This window comes from Pyxicephalus adspersus, chromosome 10 (assembly GCF_032062135.1).
Source record: "Pyxicephalus adspersus chromosome 10, UCB_Pads_2.0, whole genome shotgun sequence".
In the NCBI taxonomy this organism is placed as follows: Eukaryota; Metazoa; Chordata; class Amphibia; order Anura; family Pyxicephalidae; genus Pyxicephalus; species Pyxicephalus adspersus.
In genome coordinates, this window is record NC_092867.1 from 34,411,454 (window position 1) to 34,426,029 (window position 14,576).

At 37.3% G+C, this 14,576-nt stretch overlaps 1 protein-coding gene across 8 annotated transcripts in view; it reads left to right on the plus strand.

Moving 5' to 3' along the window:
* The window catches only part of PALD1 (phosphatase domain containing paladin 1), a 140,948-nt gene extending 126,770 nt beyond the window's left edge, over window positions 1-14,178 (plus strand). For all 8 annotated transcript variants that reach the window (XM_072423748.1, XM_072423747.1, XM_072423744.1 and 5 more), the window contains one exon: window positions 12,622-14,178. In XM_072423748.1, coding sequence (XP_072279849.1) covers window positions 12,622-12,771 — 150 coding nt within the window. In that variant the 3' untranslated portion in view covers window positions 12,772-14,178. The remainder of the gene's footprint in view (window positions 1-12,621) is intronic.
* The last annotated feature ends 398 nt before the right edge of the window (window positions 14,179-14,576 follow it).

A 14,576-nucleotide genomic window follows, 5' to 3' on the forward strand; every position in this document is an offset into this window, starting at 1 on the left:
CTATGATGAATAACACACCTGTAAAGGATCCCCAGGTTAAACAACACAGTAGGTGGATCCAGATATACAGTCAGTAAAGTCAGTATAGTCAGTTTGAGTGAAATCTCCTCTTTTCTGTAGTGGTTAGGTAAGGCCCAGACTCTGATGGTCTTTTATTAGTATGAGCTCTTCTCTAACCAAGAGGGAGTCATGGGGTGGTGCAAAAGTCCACACTTGTCATTAACATCAGCAGGCTATGTCTCGGGACTTGCAGGATATTTTAAAATGACTTTTCCAGTGAAGATAAATTCTATTCATTTTTATTTTCATATGTCAAGTTTATATTATGGAAGTCAGTGACAGGTTTACTTGTCACTGACTTGATCACTGTATGGGAGATGGACTGGGCTTAGCTAAACTCATGGATGGGTTGCTGGTGGTTTGTTTCTGCTAACAATCATGATAATATGTCTTACTACTTTGGAGTAGTTTTTTTCCAGTTTATGAAAGTTTTAACATCAAAGTGGAAAAGGTGCATTGATAAAATAATCTGACTGATCAGACCTTACTGCCATAGAGTGACCTTGGTCAAAATATGATGCAAAATGAGCTAAGATGCTTTCTTTACCAGCTTCATAAATAGGTATACCTCTCGGAAGCAAAATTTCCCATGAAAAAAACAAAATTGCCATTTTGACTTTTATAAATAGGTCTTAAGAGCAAAGCTGGACTTGTTAAATAAATATCAGGTCTCCTGCAGTGCTCGAACTGAACAGATGTTTTCATTTCTAGAGAAAACGTAACTACTTCTAGGAACAAATCCTAATGGGGAATTCACTTATATCATGAATGTCAGCTCTTACCAAAATTTGGGAGAATGCCCAGTCCTCTGTGTTATTTTATAGAAGGACCTAAAAAGTAATTTATAGCAGTTCTGACACAAAAACAGGTTGAATGTTTCTGTGCAGTTATTGTTTTTGTAGAACCCCCACAAAAAAGCTATCACACCTAACATGCTCCTTGTGACTCTAATTTATCTTCGTTTTCTTTTGTAATTCTGATAAATCCAATTTAAATTTGGATACATTGGATCTGATTTATTAAATCTCTTTAAGGCGGGGAGGATACAAGTTCATCAGTGAAGCTGGGTGATCCAGCAAATCTGGAATGGATTTCTTAGGTTATTTGCTAGCAAATGTTTTGAATCCTGGACCAGATCCCTTCCAGGTTTGCTGGATCACCCAGGTTCATTGATGAATGTGTACACTCCCTCACTTGGAGAGCTTTTATAATCGGGCCCAGTAGGGGACGTGTCATTAGAGGGATTTCTCTTTACTTTCTGTCCTGCAGACTCAAGAGGATAGAATATTTTTCCTCATTTGTGGAGGAAATTTCCTATTAAACACTTTTTCATAAAGCAGCAGCATGTGTTTCATAAATGTGCCCTGTGCAGCGCCACTGACCTGCTCCTCTCCAATTACAGAGCTCCTCCTGCTCCTCTGAGTACAGCGAGCTAAATTAATAAATGCTAGTATAAAACCAATGCTGATTTGGTCTTTGTGGATATGTGGCCCCAAAAAACACCAAATACAATAAAAAATGAGACCTACAATTATCAAGGTGAATTCCTGGGTTGAACATGTGTAGTCAATAAAATAGTTTAAGCACAGAATTCTGCATCAATTGAAGATAGCCAGAAACTGAAAATCCTGAAACAAAGTGGAGTTCTGGAGGGGTAAATTGAATAATTCTATTTATGAATATAACAGATAAATATATCCGTCATAAGGATGGTGACATGGCTGAATATTCCTGACCTGAGGATTTCAAGCCATCACCCCTGGCCTCCAACTTATAACAAGTGCTGATGTGAGGGTCAGCTAAAGATTAATGTGAATGTGTATAGATGACTGATTTTAACATTTGTTTTTGATAATGAAAACACATTCTCCCTGTTGTTGTATACACACACACAGGTGACAGATACCCATCAACATATTAAGTGAAGGAGGTATATAGCAGGATGTGTAAAACATTACAAAAGTAATAAACCTAAAACTTAACTGTTTCCTGCACTCATCACAGCAAAAACTAGTTATCTAATGCTTACCAAACGTTTTTGCATACATGTTGAAATCTCCTATTTGCCTACGTTACTTGTACTAGGGTTACCTGTAGGATAATGTGTCACAGCACCAACACTGACACATGTAGTAGCAGACATGTCTAGACCAAGTCGTTTCTCCTGGAGGTAAACAGACATTATATATAAAGTTTGACATAAATTTGCAGGGAAGCAGTATAAAAATTTAAAATCAAATGCTGAATAGAACTATACATCGAAGCCTTTAGATGAAGAAGCATTATTATTAGGCTACTGCAGACCTACACATTCACCTGTGTTTCTAATATGTGAAAGAAATCAGATTTATGTTCTGTCACTTAGGCATTCTAAATTCCAAACTGAAACAATGTCAGCCCACTCTTAGTTTGGATAAGTTAATGGAAGTACATTCCAGGGGGTCTGCAATACTTTTGTCATTGGTCTTCATTGGTATTTTCACAGTTGCAGACAGCTGTTGTCAGATGTAAACAGCTTAAGTATGAACATAGCAATGCAATCTGTGAGCTGAGATCCTTGCTCTTTGCTTTCTCTTTTTACTGCCTCACAATGTTCCTTGGCCAGCTGCCTGATAGAGGAACAGTAACTTATATCTTCATGGTGACTCTCCTAGGAGAATTTGTGAGCTTATTGGGTTTTCTATTGTTGTCTGCATGTGGGACTCCAGAGTGCTTGGTCTCTTCACTAGTATTTGTTGACAAATCTGTTCAGACCTACAGTTTGGTCAGCTGTTTGTGAGCAGTAGAAGGTGGAATTTTTGTGCATTCATTTGAAAAAACAGATTTAGCCTGGAGCCTCCTTAATCCCATATGAATGGTTAGCTTTCCCGTTTTTTTTATCTTTTAGGATGGAGTGTTAGGTCTGTAAAAGAAACATATTGAAGAAATGTTTGTTTTTTTTCCCTAAATCTAAAATGAAATAATACTTCAGGAGTGAGCATGTATTTCAGAGTCAATCTATCCTTTACTAATTTGTACACTGCATAGAGAGTTTAGGTCAAGCTCTGTGACTTCAGTGTTAGTTAGTAGGGCTGAATCCATGAAATGCTAGTTACGTGAATCTGTGCACTTTAGAGGTTAGCTAAAACCTAGCAGGTTCTCTGCTTTATTTGCTTTTTCCTATTGGTCTCAATGTCACCATGGGACACAAGGGCAGCAGATCAAACACTTAGTGCAGTGGGGACAAATAATCTTAGAACATTTAGATCCTGCACTTTTTTCAGACAGTTCTTTTGTTTTTACATTGATTTTAAAAATCAGGAAGCCATATTTCTGCATTGTTTTTCGATCATTTTGTACCCAGATTTTTCTTTATTAATGCAACAAGAAATACATTTCTGTATGACCTGATCATTCTCTTACATCTTTGGAGAAGAATTTGTCCCTCTCTTTATAAAGTTTCCTCAGTTCAGGTTTGTGGCCATTCATTTAGGTACATCTCTTCAAGACCCACCCCAGCATTTCCATCTGTTTAAGGTCTGGACTTGGACTAGGCCATTATAACACCTTAATTATTTTCTTTTACAGCCATTCTCTTGTAGTTTTGCTGGTGGGTTAGCGATCATTGTTCTGTTGCCCGACCCAGTTTTGGACAAGATTTAGCTGTTGCACAGATGGCCCCACATTTGACTGTAGAATATTTTTTCTGATGCAGAGGAGTTATTAATCAGTATTGCGTGGTCTGAATTTGCTGGGACATCCACTAGTAGGGAGATTGTTAATTTTCCTGACAATTGGCACTGACTTGAATTAGTGAAAAATAATGGACATCAAATTATACTTGCCGATTATGAAATCAAGTGTATGTGAAGAGCAGCACCTGGCTGCCATTTACCCTCTTGGTAGTAGTAAAATGACACGCTATATGTCGTGTGTCGTTCATCTGAGGTTTTTTTACCTGGTAACAGCCAGTTAAGTTTTATTATTTACTGACATGCAAAACCTTAGATTGGAAAAAGAACGTACTTTTTTCACATGACTGTATGTATCCATTAAGTGGATTATGGTAATGCACATGTTTTATAGCACATTATCACAATGTACTTATGTGAATAGGCCATAAATATTAGAGAGAGTAAGGGTTTCATTTATGCTGTTTATATTTTTGATTATTACTTAAAACACTTTCTGAAGGCATTCCTTCTTTATATAAAATAATAGTTGTAGAATCTTCTCAGGATGTATATCTGAATTGTACCCATCTGCCCTTTTTTGTCATTATAGAAATGTGAAAACCTCTGTGGTATTTATGAGAACATTATACCTATTCTATTAGAAGCTTCTGATCACATTGCCAAATGAAAGAATTCTCTAGGAAACAATCAAACCTGAATGATATATTTTCCTTTCTCCTTTGCTGGAGTTGTGTTGGAGACTTGCTGATTTTGGGTTGTGGGAAAGCCCATGGCCCTCCATCTCGGCTAGTCCTGCTAATTCATAGTGGCGTGGCTGATCACAATAGCGAGAGATGAAAGGCACATCTGCCAACCCTATTTAATCAGAGCAGACTGGTCTAAGTGGAAGTAGATGCCACTGGTCTTAGAAGTATACTGCTAGTTTCTCAGTAGGTGACTGCTTCTTGTCAGGAATTGTCATAGTGCATGTGGCAATCACTAAGGGTATGTATGGGTGTCTTTTTCTTTTTTTGTAGGCATGGATTTGAGCTGCATGCACCAAGAATTTTTGCAAAACTGCAGAAAAAGTAGAAATGTTGTCCATAGCAACCAACAAAGTATATTCTTTTGATTTCCAATGGATACTAGTGGATAGATAGACATAACTGGATGAACGTTCAGATAAAATAAGTGTGTGCAGGCCCAATGTTACATATGCCACTTAATGTAGAGGATATTTATTAATGATACTTCCTGTTAATTGGAGCAATTGCAGATGATTCTACAGGCTGTATGAGCACCCAGGGCCACCATCAGCAAACATTCATCATCCAGTAACCATCCAGTTATAGAAGAAGACACAATACACTTTTCTTCTATTGAAATTTAGATCCAGAAGAATCTGGGAGAGGTAGAGATCAGAGTTATATATAGAAAGAGACTTGGAGAGTTGAACTGGGCAGTGTTGCAGTTTTGCTATATCTTGTTTCCGCTAAACTTTTGAACCTAAGGTGTATGAAGCCAATTGCATCATATTTTCTTTTCTCATCTCATTTCCCCTGAAATGGTCTTGTTTTTTGTGTCCCTGATTTAATCAACTTTCTTTGCACCTTATCAATAAAATACCATTTCAGCCCCTGACATACCAAAAAGTATTTAAGTTATGCCAGGGTAATTGAAGTTTGATCTGAACTTTTTCTACCTACGTGTCAATAGTTTCACTTGCTATATACTGAAAAGATGTTTTGTAGATTAAAAAAGAAAAAAATCACTTAAGAAAACTCAGCAGATATGTTTTAAAAAACAAACCTGCAATTAGCATAAATTAGTACACAGGTTTTCTCTACCTCCACCTTCCCCTTGATTTACTGAATAATAAATACCTCCAGTGTAGTTGCAAGGAGATTTCTTGTCGTATGCAATTTGGAGCCTGTTGGATCCCCCAAAAAATCCCAATTACACACTTTCCATTTACTGCAATGTTTTCCTCTATTATTATATTTTTGTAAATATGCTTTACTTTCAAAAAGAAAAAAAAATTAGTCAAAGTTGAATTAGCCAATTTTGGGCAATCCACTCATCTGACCATAACCTCAGATAAAAGGCACAAGTTGCACGATGTGAATGATGAACAACATTCTCTATTATACGTGAAGGTGGGGTATTGTCCCAGCTATGGGTAAGCAAGAAATAGGTATGTCACCCCTATAGATTAAAGCTTTACATTTCAGTGTATAAAACCTTCAGTTTTGTGCACTGTAATAAATTGTGGCTTTAAAGTGTCCCTTGTGTAAGAAATTAGAAGGGAAAGGGTACATGCAGAAGATTCAGTTGTTGGAATTTTCACTGAACTTGAGGTAATGTGGTTATAGAGAAGGTAATCGATTAGTGTCCTTGAAGGAAAAATAAACTCAACTTTTGTGTAGTACGGATTTCAAGAAATGACAAATAGTGATAGCTGCATGATAATCTATGGCCAGCAATTATTTGTGCTTACCTAGGGCATGTAGAATGTGCTTTGGTTCATGGAATGTACAGGAGATTTTTTTGTCTGTTTATAACTATTTCATTACACTTCTTTAAATGTGTTTGATTGTCAAGATGTTAACAGTTGAAGAGAAATGTAATTTAGATTTTATTACTTTCTTTATCAACAGTTATAGTGACCAATCCAAAAAATGTGAAGAAACCTCCTCAGCAGGGGACATATATATACTCCCTTTCTGCTTTATCCAAGAAATGAGTTGGGTGGAGTTTTATAGGTGTAGCACTTTGGCTGCCTCTTCCTTCCCTCATTGTGTAACACTTGTTCTGCTTGGGACCTGTGCGCAAAAAAGTGCTAACTATTGAGTAATGAGTGATCACAAAGGAGATTTTTTTATTTTATCAAACAATTTTAATGTGGAAAATCTCGGATTATTTTGAGATAATGAGTGTGGTCACCAAGTGACATCTGAATGTTAGCGGAATTAGGAAGATGGGAGCGTCAGGTCTGGTGTAGATCTGAACTATCATATGAGACCTTTCAGCACCAGTAAATCTGTAGACTTATCTGCTCATGTATGGAATGGTGTTAAGGCTTATGCATTTTCCTTATCTAAGTTACTCCTTTTTCGGCATGCATAGTTCTGACCAATCTATAAGTTTGTTTTCATGATAGGATGTACGCATTCTAGAATTAGAATTAAAAAATTAAAAGTTGTGTGTTAACAAACGCAGAATTTTAAGATGAAACCCCAGTATGTGTGGTGCTTTTTTTTTTTAAATGCCATTTTGCTTCACAAATAACCTTCTGAAAACTAGCATGTTTTCTGTCTGTTTATGTACCTGCACCCTACTGGCTGTGCCTTTTCTCCATTCATTATTCTTTGTGAGAAGCCGAGCCTTTAGAATGTATGTCTGCTGGAGCTGCAGTGTTTTATGAAAGGAGGTCTTTTCACTGAACTCCTATCAGTCGCGCCCACTTAATAAAGTTCAGCACTTTCTCTGACAACAAGGAAACATTGTAACATTTGCAGCAATGAGCCAAAGACAACAAAAAAAAGAGCAAAATCTTAACAAACCCCTCAGAAGTCAGAAGACTCTGACCATAGTATAGAACATAAGACAATTTTTGGTTGACAAATATGACCAACATGTTTACTGAAAAATATCCAGGGCAAGATTTGTAAATTCAGCCTCAAGTTAGGAAAAAGTTGTTTCTTTTTTTACATTGCTGCAGTTTCTATGTATTTAAAAGGTAAAAACGTGACAGCAGAAAGATACAATGTTACACTTAAGTACCTGTTGGAATATTTCTGAATGATTCCCTCTTTCATACTTTCAGCAGGACATAACAGAGAAATACACTGGAGGCTTAAAAATGTACCTACAACATTATTATAATATAAGATCCCTCCAATATTTTTGTAATGTCCATGCCTGTCATGATTTACTGCATGGCAAGTGCATTGCCAACTACTATGCTTGTGTGTTAAGAAGGCATTGTAAATATTCAAAATGGCACGTCGCAACACACATTTCCAAAAGGTAAAGGTGTGAAGCCAAACTATAAAAAAAAACTTTTCATATAATATGTAAGTGCCAAAATCATTAGTAATTAACAAATGAATGTTGCTAAGGGAACCTTCCCCCAAATCTGCTGGGAAGCCAATACTTAATATGTATCATTGTCCTGTGTTCTATGTAGTGCTTACTGGTACCATTGTGAGGTTACCATGTAATTATGTTATGCAAAAAAGCTTTTGGAAAATATGGATGATATTTGTACGAGGTGAACCAAGTTAGAAAAGGCTATAAAAGTTTTATATTTTATATATATATATATATATATATATATATATATATATATATATATATATATATATAAATAAAATAGACTGACGGCTCTAAATGCAGAAAATCAAATTGGTGGATGAGGAGATACTAGGACTTCAGAAACAAGTACTTGCTAAGAGTAGGAGATCAGACCCTAATGAATGAGGAGAATATATCGCTCTTTGGCTAGCTGTCAAAATCTTTCATTAAACCAGCCAGAGCTCCACTCCCTCTTTTCCTGGTGCCTCCCCAAACCTACACTGAAACATATATTACTAGAGCGAAGAAGATTATAGATGGCAATTGTTACTCTCTTAGGACCTGGAACAGTGAATCATATTCATCATACAGAGGATGAATGTGCTGACTGCTAACATGCAGACTTCTGTCTTCTGCAGTTTTCACAGTGACCAGCAGAACCACCAAGTCATTTTTTATACATTTTCAGACAGTGGGAATAGCTGAAAACAGGAAATCTGTTGATGATGTTGTTCAAAATAAAAGGGTAGCTTCCATCTCCTTACTTTAGGCTGACTTTGGGATGTTTTGTAAATAATTTGTTTGCAATCTCTTACATGCTGAATATACATTTTACAGTAAGGTCCATAAATATTTGGACAGACAACTTTTTTCTAATTTTTCAATTATTTTAAATGAAACAACTCAGATGCAATTGAACTGCAGACTTTCAGCTTTTTTTCAGTGGGTTGAACAAAAAGATTGCATAAAAATGTGAGGAACTCCAGATTTTTTTTTTTTTTTTACACAATCACTTCATTTCAGGGGCTTAAAAGTAATTGGACAATTAACTCAAAGGGTATTTCATGGGCTGGTGTGGGCAATTCCTTCATTATGTAATTATCAATTAAGCAAATAAAAGGCCTGGAGTTGATTTGGGGGGGTGCTTGTATGTGGAAAAATTTTGTGATTTTTGCTGTGAACAGACAGCATGCGGTCAAAGGAGCTCTCCATGCAGGTGAAACAAGCCATCCTTAGGCTGCAAAAACAGAAAGCCCCACTCGAGAAATTGCTACATCATTAGGAATGGCAAAATCTACAGTTTGGTACATCATGAGAAAGAAACAATGAACTGGTGAACACGGTAACGCCAAAAGACCGGGCCGTCCACGGAAGACAACAGTGGTGGATGATCGCAGAATAATTTCCATGGTGAAGAGAAACCCCTTCACAATAGCCAACCAAGTGAACAACACTCTCCAGGAAGTAGGCATATCAATATCCAAGTCTACCATAAAGAGAAGACTGCATGAAAGTAAATACAGAGGGTGCACTGCAAGGTGCAAGCCACTCATAAGCGTCAAGAATAGAAAGGCTAGATTGGACTAAAAAAAACATCTTAAAAAGCCAGCATCGTTATGGAAAAAGATTCTGTGGACAGATGAAACCAAGATCAACCTTTAGCAGAATGATCGCAAGAAAAATGGATAAGGCGTGGAACAGCTCATGATCTAAAAGCATACCACATTATCTGTAAAACATGGCGGAGGCAGTGTGATGGCTGCCAGTGTTACTGGGACACTAGTGTTTATCCATGATGTGACACAGGACAGAAACAGCCGAATGAATTCTGAGGTGTTCAGAGACATACTGTCTGCTCAAATCCAGCTAAATGAAGTCAAATTATTTGGGAGGCGTTTCATAATACAGATGGACAATGACCCAAAACATACAGCCAAAGCAACCCAGGAGTTTAATAAAGCAAAGAAGTGGAATATTCTTGAATGGCCAAGGCAGTCTCCTGATCTGAACCCAATTGAGCATGCATTTTACTTGTTGAAGACTAATCTTCGGACAGAAAGGCCCACAAACAAACAGCGACTGAAAGCCGCTGCAGTAAAGGTCTGGCAGAGCATTAAAAAGGAGGAAACCCAGCATCTGGTGATGTCCATAAGTTCAAGACGACAGCAAAGGGGTTTTCAACCAAGTATTAGAAATAAACATTTTATTTTCAGCTTTTTAATTTGTCCAATTACTTTCGAGCCCCTGAAATGAAGTGATTGTGTAAAAAAAGGCTTTAGTTCCTCACAATTTTATGTAATCCTTTTGTTCAACCCACTGAATTAAAGCTGAAAGTCTGCAGTTCAACTGCATCTGAGTTGTTTCATCTAAAATTAATTGTGGTAATGTACAGAACCAAAATTAGAAAAAAATTGTCTCTGTCCAAATATTTATGGACCTAACTAAATGGTATACCTAAACTTTGACCCATTGCTGTTGTAATTTTGGATGTAGCTGCAGTACAATTAAACATAGTAAAGTTTATTACAGAATTAGATTTACCACCTAAAATGGTGCTTTGGCTGTCTATAGTTATATAAAGGTACACAATCAATCTGAGTGTGGTGCCCATTGCAGTATTATTGTAGCCTAGGTCTGTGACATTACACATCAGGAAAGCACTTGTGGCACAATTCACCCTGCTCAGCCCATTGATCATTGAATATTTGGCTTCACTTTTACGAATATAAAGTTAAAGTAGAAGGGCCAAAATAAAAATGACATATATAGACATACATATATATATGCTGCCATCCAAAAGCATTAAATGTTTATTTTCCCAGTCTTCCTAAGCACAGTAGTCTTGCACCCATGTCATTCAACCCAAAAAACAAAGTACAGTGAGGGAAAAAAGTATCACCTGCTGATTTTGTACGTTTGCCTTCTGACAAAGAAATGACCAGTCTATAATTGTAATTATAGGTTAATTTAGCTGTGAGAGACAGAATAACAACAAAAGAACCCTCAAAAACAACCCAGTGCTCAAAAGTCAGCGCTTGATGTGCATTGTAATGAGTGAAATAAGTATTTGATCCCCTATCAACCAGCAAGATTTCAGCCTCCCGGGTGTCTTCACTGTATGCAGGTAAAGAGCTAACTCTGTAAGGGAGTGTTCCTAATCCACACTTGTTACAGTACCTGTATAAAAGACACCTGTCCACAGAAGCAATCAATCAGATTCCAAACTTGCCACCATGACCAAGACCAGAGCTGTCAAAGGATGTCAGGGACAAGATTATAGACCTACACAAGGCTGGACTTGGCTACAAGACTATCGCCAAGTAGCTTGGTGAGAAGGTGACAGTTGGAGCAATAATTCGCAGATGAAGGAAACGCAAAATAACTGTCAATCTCCCTCGGTCTGGGGCTCCATGCAAGATCTCTCCTCGTGGAGTTGCAATGATCATGGGAACAGTAACGAAGCTACCCAGAACTACAAGGGTGGAACTTGTCAATGATCTCAGGGCAGCTGGGACCATAGTCGCCAAGAAAACAATTGGTAACATACTGCGCCGTGAAGGCCTGAAATCTTGCAGAGCCCGCATTGAACAGCCAATGAACATCTGAATGATCCAGAGGAGAACTGGGCGAAGGTGTTGTGGTCAGATGAAACCAAAATTTAGTTCTTTGGCATCAACTTAATACCAGGGCATTGAAAATGGGTCGTGGATGGGTATTCCAGTATGACAATGGCCCAAAACACACAGCCAAGGCAACAAAGGAGTGGCTGAAGAAGAAGCACATGAAGGGCCTGGAGTGGCCTAGCCAGTCACCAGCCCTTAATCCCATAAATCTGTGGAGGGAGCTGAAGATTCGAGTTGCCAAACATCCGCCTCAAAACCTTGCTGACTTGGAGAGGATCTGCAAAGAGGAGTGGGACAAAATCCCTCCTGAGATGTGTGCAAACCTGGTGGCCAACTACAAAAAATTGTCTGACCTCTGTAATTGCCAACAAGGGATTTGCGACCAAGTACTAAGTCATCTTTTGCAAAGGGATCAAATACTTATTTCACTCATTACAATGCACATGACCATACAGTGCTCTGACTTTTGAGCACTGGGTTTTTGAGGGTTCTTTTTGTTGTTATTCTGTCTCTCACACCTACAAGAAACCTACCATTACAATTATAGACTGGTAAATTCTTTGTCAGAGGGCAAACATACAAAATTAGAAGGGGATCAAATACTTCTTTCCCTCACTGTACATAGGCTGAGGTTAGGGTGACATGTTCCTGCCCCGTGAAGGGAGGCAGCAGAGCATGGATCATATATTCTTTATTTAATGGTACCATAATAAATTAAATTAAAAGGTTTGATATGTGTTTTTTTCAAGGTGTAGGCTCTGGGCCAACATCTTTCACTAATTGGGTGGTCACTGACATTGGACAACTGTATGCATGGCATGTGTTGGGCCCCTAATATACAAATTATTGTACCAGGAATGCAGGAAGGATGATGGAAATAAAACAGTACTACTGTTATATATAATGCTATATTTGTCTTTTTGTACAGGTGTCATGGCTGAAAATATGGGCATTCTAACCTTTGTAGCTGTAAAATCTGCTTGTCCTGTATAGTTCCATATAACAAAACTGCTATATTGAAGAACTGTAGTGTTTGATCGGAGCTTTCTTATGTCCTGAGTCTAAAATATAGTCTTAGAAATAAATCTTTTTATGGCAAAACATGATTTGTTCTAAAATTGCCTTGCTTTCAGCTTACCTAAGTTTTGTAGAGTGATCTGTTTTTTTAATATATATATTGAAGCATTTTTACTTCATTTTTCTGGCAGGTGGCATCCAAAGCTGGTATTTATGAAGTGCTCAATCAGCTGGGCTTCAGTGAATTTGAGAAGGTGGAGGAACAGCCTTTGTGCCGGCTGCGCTATCGTTGGCAACAGCAAAATACAAACTCTCTTCCTTTCCGTGGGGAATTTATTTAAGGCTACAAAACCTACTCTTCTCTGTCATTCAAGGATAACCATTGCTTCCAGTTCACAAGAAACCACCAAACAAAGGCATCTGGGAAGAAAAGGCCGCTGTTTTCTGGGATTACTGTGATCACAAAACATTTCCCATAAATGGACATGAAAATGTGCGAGTTGTTGGAAAGGACGATAATACAATATTGGCATTGACAGGACGATACAATCCAATAGAGAAAGATTAACCACCCAATTCAAACAAACGTTTTTTTGCCATGCATTAAAAGTCATATTTTACCAGCTGTCATGCTGATGGTTTGATATAAATGGAAGGGCTATGCTTTGATTTATCTTCAGAGTACGTAACTGCTTAGGAGTCTTCTATATCTTTTATAGTGTTATAGATTAAAAAAAACTTTATTGTACTTTCTCATGCAAATAATACTCAGCAAATGTGTAGTAGATATGCAAGACACAAATGCTGCTATGACATGTAATATTAATAAATTGATTAGAAATATGTACAAATAGAGTTGTGTTGGCATCAAAGTTATAATTTACTAAAAGATGTAAATGTTTAAAAAAAAAATCAGCATAGGTGTGGATAGACACACAGGTCACCTAGAAGCTCCCGATATATATTTTTGTACTTATTTTTGGTAGGTTGTGTTTTAAATAAACCTTGTCTTCTATGCTGTACATACCTTTTAAGACATATATTGAACATGATGATATTGGTCTGGTAAAATATCCAAAGCCCACTAAAATAATTATTTCAGTGATGAAATGTATATTGTCTACATAGTGAAGCTGATAATTATATCAAGTAAACATAAATATCTATTTACTATACAAAAAGTCTAAAATGTAGAGAGATATGGAGAACCTTTCTTATCAAAAGTCTGAAATAAGAACTGTCCATCCTGCCCCACAGTAACCAATCAAATTATTGTTTTCCTTCTCCCATAATGTGCAGAGAGAATAAGAAGGTGAATCCTATGGTTTCCATGAGGCAGCCCTGATTATTCTCACATCAGGCACTTTGATAGTAATTAGGATTGCAGAATTACACTCTTTCATGTACTACACAGTGGTGTTTAAGGGACACATCCTAGTTTTTAGGAAAACTGTTTCTATTTTCGTTTTACTGTACTACTAAAAGCTATTTACCAGACCTGTGAACTTGATGCATGTCACAGTAACTGTTAGCATTAGGTAGCTTTTTACATTCCAATCATTTACTAAGCTTTCATGTAATAAACATCTTGAGTAACACAATGTTTTTGAATAGTTAGAATTGTTTTTAATATTGTATAATGTAACAAAGTGGTTGGATTAAAATTTTTGTAATAAATGAGAGTTGTTTTGACTTACATGTAATTTGTATTCCACATTAAAGTAAACAAGGTTATGAAAGAAAAAGAACACTCAATGTGCTTAGACAATATTTGTTATGGGAGAGGGACCCTCCCCTGTTGTGAATCAGCCCTCCAGCGCTCTCCCCCCCCCCTCTCAAAGTCTTACCAATGCCTGTTGATCACCACATTACTATACTGTGAGCTGTGGATATAGTAATTATAAGGGGTATCCTATAGATCTCAGTTATTTCAAGGGTTTCCCCACAAAAAGATCTGGGAAGGCTGCTCTACATTGTCTGGAAGAGGGAGAGCATGTAATACAAATTTATGATTTGGCTCAGTCAGTAAAATAAAAAATTGTTTACTTTTTGAGGCCTATACATGGCAGTGTATCTGCAGTTGGCACTTGTTTGGGGTGACATACAGGAGCCTCGACGTACTTTATAATAACTAATCTCCGGCACC